At 40.8% G+C, this 13,648-nt stretch overlaps 2 protein-coding genes across 3 annotated transcripts in view; both read right to left on the minus strand.

Moving 5' to 3' along the window:
• APH1B (aph-1B gamma-secretase subunit) overlaps positions 1-4,200 on the minus strand; it is a 174,919-nt gene extending 170,719 nt beyond the window's left edge. For both annotated transcript variants that reach the window (XM_016208582.2, XM_016208581.2), the window contains exons 1-2: positions 4,076-4,200; positions 2,524-2,694 (exon numbers count right to left, since the gene is read on the minus strand). In XM_016208582.2, the coding sequence (XP_016064068.2) occupies positions 2,524-2,694; positions 4,076-4,188 (284 nt within the window). In that variant the 5' untranslated portion in view covers positions 4,189-4,200. The remainder of the gene's footprint in view (positions 1-2,523; positions 2,695-4,075) is intronic.
• Positions 4,201-9,139: 4,939 nt separating this feature from the next.
• Positions 9,140-13,648, minus strand: part of RAB8B (RAB8B, member RAS oncogene family) — a 60,003-nt gene continuing 55,494 nt past the window's right edge. The window contains exon 8 of the mRNA XM_087821014.1: positions 9,140-13,399. Within this exon, the coding sequence (XP_087677140.1) occupies positions 13,307-13,399 (93 nt within the window). The 3' untranslated portion in view covers positions 9,140-13,306. The remainder of the gene's footprint in view (positions 13,400-13,648) is intronic.

A 13,648-nucleotide genomic window follows, 5' to 3' on the forward strand; every position in this document is an offset into this window, starting at 1 on the left:
TGCATTTCAGTGCTCTCCATTTGGTAGGATCATTTGATGGCAAAGACGTGAGCCAATGACTATCAACCTCTTTCTCTGGAGCAGTAACCAACTAAAACGTACCATTTTCGTAAATAATAAACTTATCTGTTACAGGAGTGTTGTTAAAGGCTAATTAAAGCTTAGAAACATAGGTAGTAGTAATACTTCCCATCAATAAATGAATATAATGGTATAAGAGAATCAATAAATTTTGGAGAATTTTTGTTTTATATAAATTGCTCAGTAATGAATAAAAGGGTTTTGCTATTTGGTATAGCAAAGTACTGCTATCACAAATATTCTAAATATGTAAACTCAAAAGTTAATAAACTTCCTCATTCTATACTACAAGTCTGTGGGAGGAAAGCTCTATGGCCCTAACAGTTCTCCACGTTAAGATTAGGAAGTGAGAAAGTACAAACCATCATCAGTTTCCATGTTCCTGACAGAATGCACTGATGACGTGTGGGGCAGTGTTCTTATTATGACCATTGTACTGAAGTGGAAAATTCTTTGTTTTCATTTATTAGAGTTTCCAAAAACAAAAAAGAAAAAGCCCAATTTTTAAAATATAAACTTTGAAGAACTACTGATAAATCACCTTATCTTTCTCACTTGTTCTGATTCTTTTTTTTTTGTACATGTGTGCAAGGGAGGGAGAGTACCAAGGAATATGTATATAAATTAAATACACCATTTTAGAAATTTTAAAAAATATGCCTTTTAAGAAATTATAGCAATGATTAATTTTTTTAAATAAATGGAAGATTTTCTCAAATTACCAAATATTTATGGTATCAGCATTATAAGACAAAATTGAATTAAACTACAAAAGTTTCAATCCAAGCCAAAAAAAGTCTAATGTATGTTTCAGGCAATGTACAGGACGATAACTTGAATTTTTTAAAAGAAATTAAGGTAGAAAGGGTTATCACTTGTGGCCACAAGCCAATTTCTCACAGTGCAACTCTTTGCTAGGCTGAAAGTTACAATTCATTCATTCAAGGTGAGGCACTGTTATTAAAGCATGACCCATAAAATAAATGTATAGTCAAGGGAGGGATGGGCCACTGCCCTCTGCACGACTGCGATCATAGCAGGGTATTCTGCTGGGTCCTGAGCACAGGTAAACTCCAGGCACTGACAAAAAGGGATATGTCCACTGACATAAAAGAACAGACCAGAAAAGGTTTGGAAGCCACAGACATGTCATCTGAGGACCAGGTGAAGAAATGACGAACGTTTAGCTATGAAAGAAACCACCACCACATGACAGAGATGTCATTTGACTGTATGGTTCTTGAGTGGGGCAGAGGTCAGAAAGAGGGAAGTTTTGATTATCTTAATAATAGCCTACTATTAAAATTAAATTTGGGAATGGTAGTAACTACTGCATACCAGAGACATTAAACCACAGATTAATGTCCATCTGTTAAAGATAATGTATTCCCGTGGAAACTTAAATTTTATCTTTGATATTTGTTGGTTGCTTTCTAATATTTCCAAGAACTAATGGAAATTTCATCTTTAACCTTTTCTAAAATATGACTTTTGCTTGTAAGCAATAGCTTCATGGTTTTCAATTTGTAATTTAAATTTCTTCATTAGTAAATTTCAGTATCTGTTATTTAAAGCAACAAGTAAACAATATTGAAAGCCTAGCATATAGGCAAGAACAAATTACCAGAAGTTATTATAAGAGATATTGTTGAGATTCTGTCTCGGTTACATCCATGAAATTCATGGAGTGGCTTAACTATCTCATCTGCCAAAAGAGAAAGGGCACATTTATTCTACTAGGTCTTACTATATAATCAAAGCCAATGTCATGACTGCTTGAAAGAAAATGTGGTTCTAAGTTCAAGCTGTGTTTGAAATCAGTGGTTTCATGTGAGGTCCTCATGAATCCTAGATGACCTACTTTCTGGCCTAAAGTTTTTTCATGCCCACGGCTTTTTTTCAAATATGTTTTTCTATTACAGATATGAAATCACATGAAATACCACAAAATGAACCCTTATTTTTCCTAATACAATCAAAATAATGGTAGGCATAATCTCTATAAGAATTTTAGTTGGTGGCAAAGGGAAGCTGATATAAATTCTAAGGTGGAATGTTTTTTCTTGTTTCAATGACTATTTCTCTAGCTTATTTTTCTTCATAGCACATATTATCTTCTAATATACAACATACTTTCTTATTCATTCATTTGTTGTCTATCTCTTTCCATTATAATATAACCTCCATGAGGACAGAAACTGTCTTTTAATCATGTATCCCCAGTACCTAGAATAATGCCTGGCATTATTTCTTGAATGAGTGAATGAAGAACTAACCACGAGCTAAAATACTCATTATTTTCAGGTTGAAAATGTTCTAATCCTTGGCTTCAAACTATGTAGGAAGGCATGGACCTTCGAATATCACACTACATTAGTATTTCAAATTACTAAATCATAATTCAAATTAACTAGGAAAAAGATAAATAAATATTTAACTTACTTTAAAAGTCTGTAATATGCAAACCGAAACATTTCTTGGATAAGGACTGAGATTAACACACCAAATATCAGTAGATATTTCTGTACTGGTTCATCTTTGTTGTCAGTAATGGTTCTTGCCCCGAACCAGACAAGGGAGGAAAGCAGCAGAGATATCAACCAGAAGAAAGCTCTGAAAATTAGGGGGGGAAAGGACACAAGTAAACATAAGTACAGGATTAATTTTTTTTTTAAGTCCTCGTAAAGTGATGCTATGGATCCATTGTTTTTAATCAGTGGATCAGTGATGAATTTTCTCTGGAGAGACGAACATGCGATCCAAAAACAATCTGGGATTTTTCCTAACAATCACTCTTTTTCAGTAACCCTGCTATTTGTTAAGTACATCTGCAGACTATCTGCCAAGGACTATCTAGCTGGAAACGTTATTTGCTATTCTTCCGAATTAATGCTTTGCTCACTGATGTACAAATATAAGTATCTTTTCCAGAAAAAAATGTCAACATCTCTATTAATAGAGTGGTTGGTATAAAATCTGGAACTTGAAAACCTGTGCCCTGATCTAGATCAGTCTTCCAGGCCTGTTTTCACCACACTCCTGTGGGCTTTGAAAAATACTCATTATTTTAACAAGCTTTTAATGATTTTTAACAAGCTTTATAAACCTTTTGCCCAAATCGCTATCGCTTTTTAAATTATAATGGGATGCAGCATTTTCAATACAGTTGTGAGACGGTGAAGAAACTCAGGAAAGGTGAGCACTGGCCTAGCCTGGCTGCTTCTCTGGGTGCCAAGTGAGGTTCAAGGGTGGAGGGGTACGTGGGAAGCCTCAGGAAGTGCTGCCAGACAGAGGAAAACTGGGATTATGACCGCATTCACCGCCAGAGTTCGGTATTTACCAAGCTCCTGAAGGAGACGCACTGACAGGTGCTTCTGTTTGCACAGGTTTCCACTCTTTGGCGGCACACCTTAATCATCTAGGGAGCTTTAAAAAAAATAAAAATAAATCCGTAGCCTGAATCCCACCCCCTAGACACTCCAGTTCAGTTGGCCTGGGCCAGGGGTTGGGCATCGGTATGTTTTCAAGCCCCGGACGCGCAGGTGCCGGGCTCTTAATCCCTTTGGGATTACAGAAACTGCGAGAAGCTGAAGTTCACTTGTGACCCCATTCCCCAGAAAAATAAGAGGCATATTCGAACGTATCCACACTTTTTTGCATACAATTTAAGTGGCCTCACGACCCACTATAAGCCCACCCACGGAGTCTAAGTGAAAACTCAGGAGCCAAGTATCAGGGTTGGGGGACCCACAGTGAGAGCGCCTTCCCCAGAGCCCGCCCTCTGCGGTCGCGGGGTTCTCGTCTTTGCCTGCGGACCCTCGGAGGCGGGCGAGGCGTCCCAGGGGAGCGGGGTCTCGGCTCCCACGGGTCGCAGCCCTTCTCCCCTTCAGAGCCCAACAAGGTAGAGCCGTTAGGTGGGGACGCCCGGGGTCGCCGGTACCCCCGGCGGGGGAGGGGAGCCCCGGGTCCCGGTTTCCCAGCGCGACCGCCTCACCCGACGATGAGGAAGATGATGCGCAACGGCTCCGTGGAAATGGTGATGGTGTAGAGGGCGAGCGCGGGGCCGAAGGCTATGGAGGCGCAGCCGAAAAACACAGCCGCCGTCATGGCGACCGCGCCTGCGGGCCTAGCGGGGACGCCGAGTGCGCGCGGCGGAGGCGGAGAGGAGCGCGGGGCGGGGCGGGGCGGGGCGGGGCGGGGCGGGGCGGGGCGGGGCGGGGCGGGGCGGGGCGGGGCGGGGCGGGGCGGGGCGGGGCGGGGCGGGGCGGGGCGGGGCGTCCGAGGGGCGGGGCAGGGGAGCTTGGGGAGGGCCTCCCAGCGGGGCTTAGGTCTCACCCAGCGTCGGGGGCTGCCCGGGGAGGAGCTGCGGTTCCAGATCCAGAGGTTGCATTGAGGGCGACTAGTGCGGGAGCTGTAGCGCCCCCACTTACATCTCACTACCCAACCCGAACACATAGATCAGGACCACGGTGCCGGCTGCCTTAGGGCGAAGAGGAGGGGAGGTTCCCAGTCCCCTTTGGGGCCAGAACCGGGTAAAATTCCAGATCAACTAAAGAAAAACAGCGCCGACAGAGGCAGGATTCTATTTCTAAATAAAGGAGTCTTTTTTAAAGCACATTTTTTCATTTGCATAGTTGTGGTAACTTCCTGCTTCATAACGTATAAAACCCAAGTTGGGAAAGTGGTGACTCAGATGATAACTCACGGAGACAGTACCAGGATGAAATAATGGAAAAGCTCCTTCTCAGGGTTGTGCTGGCACGCTGGTTTTATTTGTGCCCCACTGCCCCAAGTCTTCAAAAACGTTGTTTTGAAGGCATTTTCTGATCACCCTGTGATATCTCCTTGCTCTGTTTTTACTTGCTCATTGGTCTCCCCCATTAAAAAGAAACTTTTGGAGGGCAGGGGCTTTCTTTTGTTCTTTGTTGTTTCCGTAGCACCTAGACGGTGCTCACTAAATATCTGTTCAATTACTGAAATAATTTTAAAAGTGGAACTTACAAACATTTGCTATTTTATATTAATTTAACATTTTCTGAGAGATTTAAAAATTAAAACCAGAAGGTTAAGTTCTCTGATCATATCTAAGATTTTTTTCTCCAAGTTTAATGGGAATAATAATAATGTCTCATGGGTTATTTTGAGGGTTGTGCCTGCACATTAAGTGCTATATAAGTGTTAGCCGTTTCTACTCAGTCTTTAATGTCTATCACGAATAAAACTCATGAAACTTAACATTGAAAAGAAAAACACAATATGCAAAAGCTGGGACCTAAATGAAGATGTTTTACAGGTCACTTCTGGAAATAGGCCTTCAAATAATACATCTGCAGGTATTTAATTTTTATGGTAAAATGTCACCTTTGCCCACTTAAAACAGACATATATATTTCCCATTTACTCCATAGAATACTTCTTCATTCTGAAATATCTTATCCCACACCTGTCGATACTGAGTTTGAGACAGTTCAAGGTGGTAAGGTGACTCACCATTGGATTGATTCTTTTGGTTCTGTCCTGAATCCTAGTTATCAACTGCAACTCCATTATTTCAGCTCCGTGCAGAGATGCCTTCACAGAGGCATAATGTACTTGTGTCCTTGGCGTAAATTCAGATTTTTATACAAGAAATGGTCATCTATATGTTTTCCCCTGCATATTTTATAAAACTAATTGGTTGTCACTGTTCAATATCTCTAATAGATCCATGAGTTCAGGACTAGAAAAAAGTTTTGTTTCTCCTGACAAATTCATATGGACCGTTTGAAAGCTAACTCTTCATACTCAGGCTTTACCTTGACTCCCAGGAAGTGGAGCTAAATTTAATAGTCAATTTATAGCAACTATTGCTTTTTAAATTATAATTATTGCCATGATGCCAGGATATGACTTATTCTTTTATCCCTGTTTTAGTAATTTGAATACCCTATGTGTCTTTTTTTTCATCCTCACCTAAGAAGTGAGGATATTTTTTTCCATTGATTTTTAGAGAGTGGAAGGGAGGGAGGAGAGAGAGACAGAGAGAGAGAGAGAGAGAGAGAGAGAAAGGGAGGGAGGGAGGGAGAGAGAAACATCTATGTGAGAGACACACTGACTGGTTGCTGCCCCCACACGCCCCAACAGGAGGCAGGGATTGAACCTGCAACCCAGGTACGTGCCCTTGACTGGAAATTGAACCCATGACCCTCCAGTGTGCAGACCAAGGCTCTAACCACTGAACCACTTGAGCCAGGGCTACCCTATGTGTTTTGGTTAAAATGGACTCGAATACTTTGGAAGTCGGCAATTCAAGCAAAACTATGTCACAGGAATGTGTATTCATGTTATCTTGACCATATTTCAGTTGAATTTTGGTCCCCAAGTCCAGTTAAAAAATGGGAAGGCAATACAAAACGTAATGACTCTGCCCCACCATCTGTGAAGACATCTTTAACTGATGTCTGTTGGGATAGAAAAGAAAAGAGCAACTAGACCAAACTGCCAAAATAACCAATAAAATAGTCATCTTCAGCGTTCACGGTTATTTACTAGAAAAACCTATTTCAAGTTTTCTCTGAATAATGACATCTCACATTCCTGTTTAAAAAGTGCATAACACTGATTTCAACAATTCTGTTAACAAGTGAAGAATTTGAGGCTAAGCAATAGTAAGATTTTATGAACTTACTATTAGCTTCTCCCCAAGACCTAAAAACATAAGGGTACTAAGTGTGTTGGGAGTTAAGTTCCTAAAAGGTGACTGGGGGAAGGAAGCAAGCACACACCATGGATACAAATATAGCCTGCTGAGAATTCCTGAGAACTGGGTGTTTGCTGGGGGAGAGGGGGCAAAAAGCAATACCATATTTTAGCAATTTATCAAGTAAGGCTTTGACATAGCTACCAGTAATTCACAATATACTAATGAATTCACTTGAGCTTTGTTTTGACAGTGCTGAGAGATGTGTATTTACCTAACCATTCATTCATTCAAAATGCATGCTGGCTGCCTGCTAAGTATCAGGCACAATGTCAGGCACTGGGAATACACCAAGGAAACAGATGTGCTCCTGTTTCCACGGAGCTTACAGTCTCGTGGGGAAGCCAGACAGTCGAGTGGAGGGGCTATGAGAATGTACAGGAAGGCGGAAGGCACCCAACCCAAACGCATGGCCTTTTGGTAACAATAACACCCACCCATTCAGGTCTCATATTCAAAGTCAGCAAAGCTAGGATATAGGGAAGAAATGGAAAAACAAGTGAAAAGTCTTCAGAATGAAAGAAAATAGTTCAGGATGTCCTAAGAATGGGAAGAGAGGGACGAGAGATAAGACTGGAAAGGCAGCAGGTTAGAGTTTACTTCAGGTCTTGGGTTTATTCATGCAAGTGCATGATGAGATCTCCTTTGTACAGATATGGAAAATGGGATTCCAGACAGGACATCTTTGGCATACTGCAGGCATGAGATGATGGTGGCCTGGGTCAGGGAAATAGTGGGAGTCTAGGGAGGGACAGGCAAATTAAAGAGAGATTTAGGAACTGTGCAAACAGAATTTAGTGACTGATGAGCTACACAAATTGAGGCTCCTTACTGGGGAGTGTGGATATAAAACCGAAAGGCTCGATCCCCACCCTGTAGGAGCTTAGAGTCTCGTAGGGAAGGGAAGAAAGCAGACCATTCAGATCCAGTACAGTGCTGAAGGTCAGAATTACGAAACGAGTCTCACTAGGCTAAAACCAAGGTGTCAGGGCTGGGCTGGCTCCTTCTGGAGGCTGTAGGGGAAACTCTTCCCTCACCTTTTCTAGGTCCCAGAGGCTACCTCGTTCACTGGCTCATAGCCCGGCATCACACCTTTTCTCCTGTCCCCACCACATCGGTTCCTTTTCATTCTGTCTCCTCCTCTGTCCCTCTCATCAAGACCCCTGGGATGACACAGGGCCCTCCTGGACAATCCAGGATCATCTCCCATCTCAAGATCACATCTGCCAAGTCCCTTTTGCTACACAGGAAGTCAGTCACAGGTCCTGGGGATTAGAACATGGACATACTTAGGGGCCACTATTCAGCCTACCACAGAGGCACATTTTTAAGAGCCATGAAAAATGCTGAAATTATTTTGGAAAAGTGGGGAAGACTGTCACAGAAGCTTAGGAAAGAGAACATTTCTGGGAGGGAGCAATAAACTCGTCAAATGCTGCCAAGAAGTTAACCATGATGAGGACAGAGAACTGTCAGCAACTTTCTCAACTAGGCCGCTGTACACGTGATGTCACAGAAGGGACAGGGAGGACGCCAAACTGGAGGTGGCTCAGGAGTAAAGGCAAGGCGACAAAGTGAAGGCGGCGTCTAAGGGCAGCCCTCCGGGGAAGCTCCGCGGTGGCGAGAGGAGGGAAAAGAGCACTAGTGAGAGGACACGCGGCAAAGGGGAGGGAGGGGTAAGGACACGAAGGCGCTCAGGGGAAAGGGGCCGCACAGGACGAGAGCCTGAAGGGAGGGGTAAGAGCTGTGAGTCCCCAAGAAACAGGGCAGAGGGGCAGGGGGACGGGTCCAGGGAAGGGGCCGAGAGAAAAGCGGCCTCTGCTGCCAGAGGGAGGTGGGCAGGGGGTGGCTGGGGGAAGCCAGCTCCGGGAGGCTGCGGGCGGGGGGCAGAGGCACTAAGCTGGGTTTGGACTCGCTTTCCTGCGAGGCACAGAGCAGAGGTCTGTCTACCAAGAGCGAGAGGACAGAAGCAGGGTGCCCGAGAGGAGCAGTGAAGGTCCGAAGTGGTGGTGGGGGTGAACAGGGAAGGCGACGACTGGGGACATGCACAAGCACGTGGTGGGACAGCAGTAGGGCTGGAAGTGAAAACAAAACAACAGAAAGTAAACTTGCAAGGGCTGAAAAGGGAGGGATGGTCAGCTCAAGGCGGCAGCTGTGTCGCCGAGTAACCTCAGTGCGCTGTTTCTGAACCAAGCATGAGAAGAGGTCTGGCCATTTGAAACACCTCTAAGTCACAGTTTGCTAAAGCACCCCAAGTCGGCCGTGGTTGGAGTCACACACCTATAAATTCAAAGAAAGGCTTCAAAACGTGCAGTCCAGTTCAGAGTCATGAGTATTTTCATTATGTAGTTTTTATTTTAGACGAACATTATTGTAAAAAAAAGTTCACCTGGAATAAAATCCATTTAAAAAAAACAAAAACACAGCAATAGTATCAGTACACAGTTAATTAATTGGCTTAAACAAGATTAACCATGTGACAGGTCTGCTTTATCTGCAGGAGCTTTTCACAGTAAGCTGCTGGAGCAAAAACATGCCGAAACATATGCAGTAGGATAATTCTATGGAAAAACTAGATATTTTCCATTAGGGGAATGATTTTAGCCAAAGAGTTTACGGTATTTTGCATTCAAGGAACTGCTGTGTCAGCTGCAATCAAAATAAAACCCATCTGTGAGGCCATAAGAATGAACTTTAATAATTAAACTCACATTTTTTAAAAAGGTAAGAAAATGAAACAAGTTCTATTAGTTCTTGGCAATAAGAAATGCAATTGCATACGATACAAGTATTTAAAAAATGAAGTACAATTTGAAAATATCCCTAAAATAATTATTTGCTAATTTTCATTTCTGTAAATTTCAGTCATTTAGATTTTTTTCATAGTGAGCATGACACCTATTAATTTTATTAGTCTTTTTTTAAAAAGGCCAATTCTATTGTAAAATTGTGCTAGCATTTGAAATTTTATTAGCATATCCTGTCACTCTAGGTTTCTCTAGGACAAGGAATTTCATTTTTAGACACCCCCCCCCCTTTTAGCTAAAACAAGAAGGCAAAAGGAATGTAAAAAACCTGACAGCAGAAATGACTGCTTAAAATCTGACACAAGTACACCAACATAATGAAGTGCTGTTTTAAAATTTTAAGCTTAGAAGTTCATCTTTAAAGATTAAGAACTAAATTTATAAAGACATCTAAGTTATAAACTAGAAAAGAGAGTCTGCTTAAGTGTATCACTTACTGTTCACAGGAAAAACTCTATATAAGCCTTAATACAGATTCTCAGCATAGAACCTGTAAAATGGAGTTATAATCTCTTATTAGAAATTTCTGCAAACATTTATCTATATTGCACAGCTAAAATTATTAATGGAGACAGGGAGATAATACTTCTTTTTTGCACTATTGGATATGATGTGTATGTTCTATTCTAAACTACCTCCTACCTTTCCCAATGATGCCTTTAGTTCAAAATGAAACATGTGATCTAAATTGTGTGGATGCTTAAAGGCTGGCTCACTGTTTTTCTACCAGGTATTAGAATACTAGTCAGCTAAATGAGGTATAATTAAAAATAGTCCTTCAAAGTAAAGAGTATAGTCTTCTGAAAATTTATAACAAAGACTGCACAAAATGTCCATGTAAATAGTAAGAAACCCTGCAGCATCTCCTAACTGATGCACAGGTGGGTTATTTTCTCATAATCTGTCTGAAGTAAAATAGAGCTAAAATAAGTTCCCAGTGAAACATTTTACAGTCAACTGATTGACATGCTTCTTAGTTACAGCACATCTGCATTGCCTGATACCCTCAGACTCTATTTGACAAGGTCTAGTCCAACCACTGGCAGAAGTGAGCCCACTGATAATAAAGTGCAGCCACTGAAAACCACTAATACTGCTGCAAAATCTTCCTGTACCTGGTCCATTAGACCACAGAAGTGTTCACACAAAACTAGATTTTCTTCAGTTTCAGCAGGGAACAGACAATTATCTCTCACTAAATTCATTGACAAATAGAAAAAATAATGCACTATATGTACATTATTAAGCAAAGTGGAATATTTATTGGGTCATTTTGCCATGCAAAAGGTGAATTTCCTAAGGTCTTAGCTCAAATTATATACAATTTAGCAAGACTAAATGTAAGAAAATAGCAAGGACGATTTATTTCAGTACAACAGAGCATATATCCCTAACTTGCTGCTACTTCAAAGAGCACCTTTAGACTCATCTAGCTTTTACAGGCTCTTTCAAAGGGAAGTTCACGGAGACTAGTTATTAATCCATATAAGACAAAAGAAGAGGGAAGGAACAGAACAAAAGCAAAGCATTCTATTAAAAAAAAAGGTAACCATAGAACATGTCAGTTTTGGTTTGCAGATAACCCCTGAGATATAAACCAGAGTGTTAAGACACCAAATAGTCAGAGGTAAATTACTAAGAGAATTACATTCATACATGGTGTCATAGCACTTGCCTTTTAGAAACTACTTTGTTATCCTCCAGAAAGCTTAACTGCTTGGAATTTTTTTCCAGAAAATTAGTGAATACAATATGTTTCTAAGAAATTATTTTTTCTTTCCAAAAATGTATCTAATTTTAAGGTGGTAGACTTACAATCAACTTTCAATGACTATACTGGGACACCAGCAGGTGCTTTTAAGCCTATAGGTACATTAAAATCAAGGAGGCTGAAATCTGTTAATAAGTTTAGAGTATCCATCGAAAATAGCTCTGGAATATTTGCTGCAGCTAAATTGTGCATAGGTTTTCAAACAAGTAGTAAAGGTTGAGCGGTTCAAGCATTCTAATGACACATCTTAATTGGAAGCAGAATTCTCCGTGGTAACAAGCAATCCGTTTCCACTTCCATTTACTATTCTGAATTTAAGCATGATGGTCCACTTTGTGAAACAAACCAGGCCTAAGAGGAAGAATAATTACTACGGTTCATTTCCTTCATCTCCTCTTGTTTCTCTTTTTCGTGTTATGACCCTGAAGGCTAGAATAACAGCAGTGACATAATGATCTTAATTTGGCACATAGTTAACACTAAATACCTTTATTTTCCTATGTGGCGGTTTCATCTACAAAAGGTGTCCCAGTACCAGAGTGTGGTGAGAAAGGCAGCTAAGCTTCTGGCTGGCTTTGGCCCAAACGACTGGACCACGTTCTCTAACAAACCTGAGCAGATGGAACTGGTTCTACACATTCAACAACAGCTACTTTAAAAATGAAACCTTGCTCCTATTTTCTCTCATGAAAAGGCAAGACTTTTCCTAGAGGCTGCGTTAGGTCTAATTATTTTTAACTTTTTAAAAAGCCCAAGTAAAAACAGAACAAAAATAATTATTTTCACCATTACCAAGAGCTATCTCTACTAAACTTATGTTAAGTAACCTCTCTTCCTATAGGTAAGCTTTTTGTGAACTAAAATCTAAATCTAACTCTTGTTAACTCTTGTACACAGGGATTATGGTAGGAACTGGGTATTACAACTAAACCAGCAGGCTGAGGAGTAAACCTAAGACAAAATATATTACGCATGCTATTGTGATGGAACCACAATTAGATGCTGCAATAAAACCCTAAATGGTACATTTCTCTGCCCAGGTAAAATTTCAACTCAAGAGTTCAAAACTAGAAACAAACAACAATGGTCAAATGTGTTGTTTTAGGTAACTGGGTGATTACAATAGGTCAAACATAGGAAAAGACAGCAAATACAAACCCCAGGAAAAGTGAGAGTAAGGTCATTTCCAGGTGCAGTTTTTATAGATTAGGCAGAGGGAATCAACTGAAAAGTGATTTATGCAGCTACCCAGACTCTGGCTAAAAGGTCAGGAATGAAGCAAAGCACTAAACAGTAAGAAATAAAGAAATTATGGCCTCTGATGAAGAGAGGGACACTTTTATGAATTTTTAAGATAAACTTTTATCAGAATTTAATGATTCTTATTTAAGAAAACCATAAATCAGAGCCCTTAAATAAATGCTATGAATGTAGTAACATCTGGCCATATGAACCAGAACAATGTCCTTTCATTTTAGTACACTGATCTCTGCTTTAAATGTTCTATTCTTTTTTTAAAAAACATCCCCCAAAGCATAAATTTGTCTAGAACTTCATGAGACAAAAGTGTGCATATGAGAGTATCAGCTGGTGCTATGACAGGGAAAGGCTAACACTGATGTGCAAAGTGAAAAAGAAAGATAGCAGCTTCTGCAACAGGCAACAAAACAAAGAAAAAACAAGTCTTGCATGTGTCTCCACTTCATTGCTTCCAGGTTTGAAAAAAGGAGCCTGTTATTTTGCTAGGCCACAGGGCTGGAATCCACTTGGCATTGTGTCAAGAGGTCTAGGTTCGGTGGTGCTCTCAGCAGCAGCCTGGCGGTGTGATTCTGAGGCTGGGTGACCTGTGCTTTCAGAGAAGCAGGAAAGGGTCCTCTAGGTGTGCTGCAGTCTCTCAGAGAAAGTTCATCAAAGGAGTGAACACCGGAAGAAACTGGTCTTCTTTGATCGGTTTTCTGTTATTTTCACTGGTCCGCCTGCCCCTGATGAATTGCTGTCGTTCTAAAAAACAGAAGATAAAATTACCAAGAAAATAAAAGTTTCATGGTTTGAATCCAGTTATCTAAAAGACACAACAATATCAACCCATACCACAAATGTGTATTCAGTAGAGTATTTCAATGGAAAAGGAAGTAGTTAAGTTACAATGTTGTTGGTTTCTTTGGAAATGGTGGATTATAATGAGAAAAAATGCTTTTAGGACAGCACCTTTTGTATGTATTAATATGAGTTAGGAAGCTCTTTTTTCCA

This window comes from Miniopterus natalensis, chromosome 1 (genome assembly GCF_054644295.1).
Source record: "Miniopterus natalensis isolate mMinNat1 chromosome 1, mMinNat1.hap1, whole genome shotgun sequence".
NCBI lineage: Eukaryota > Metazoa > Chordata > Mammalia > Chiroptera > Miniopteridae > Miniopterus > Miniopterus natalensis.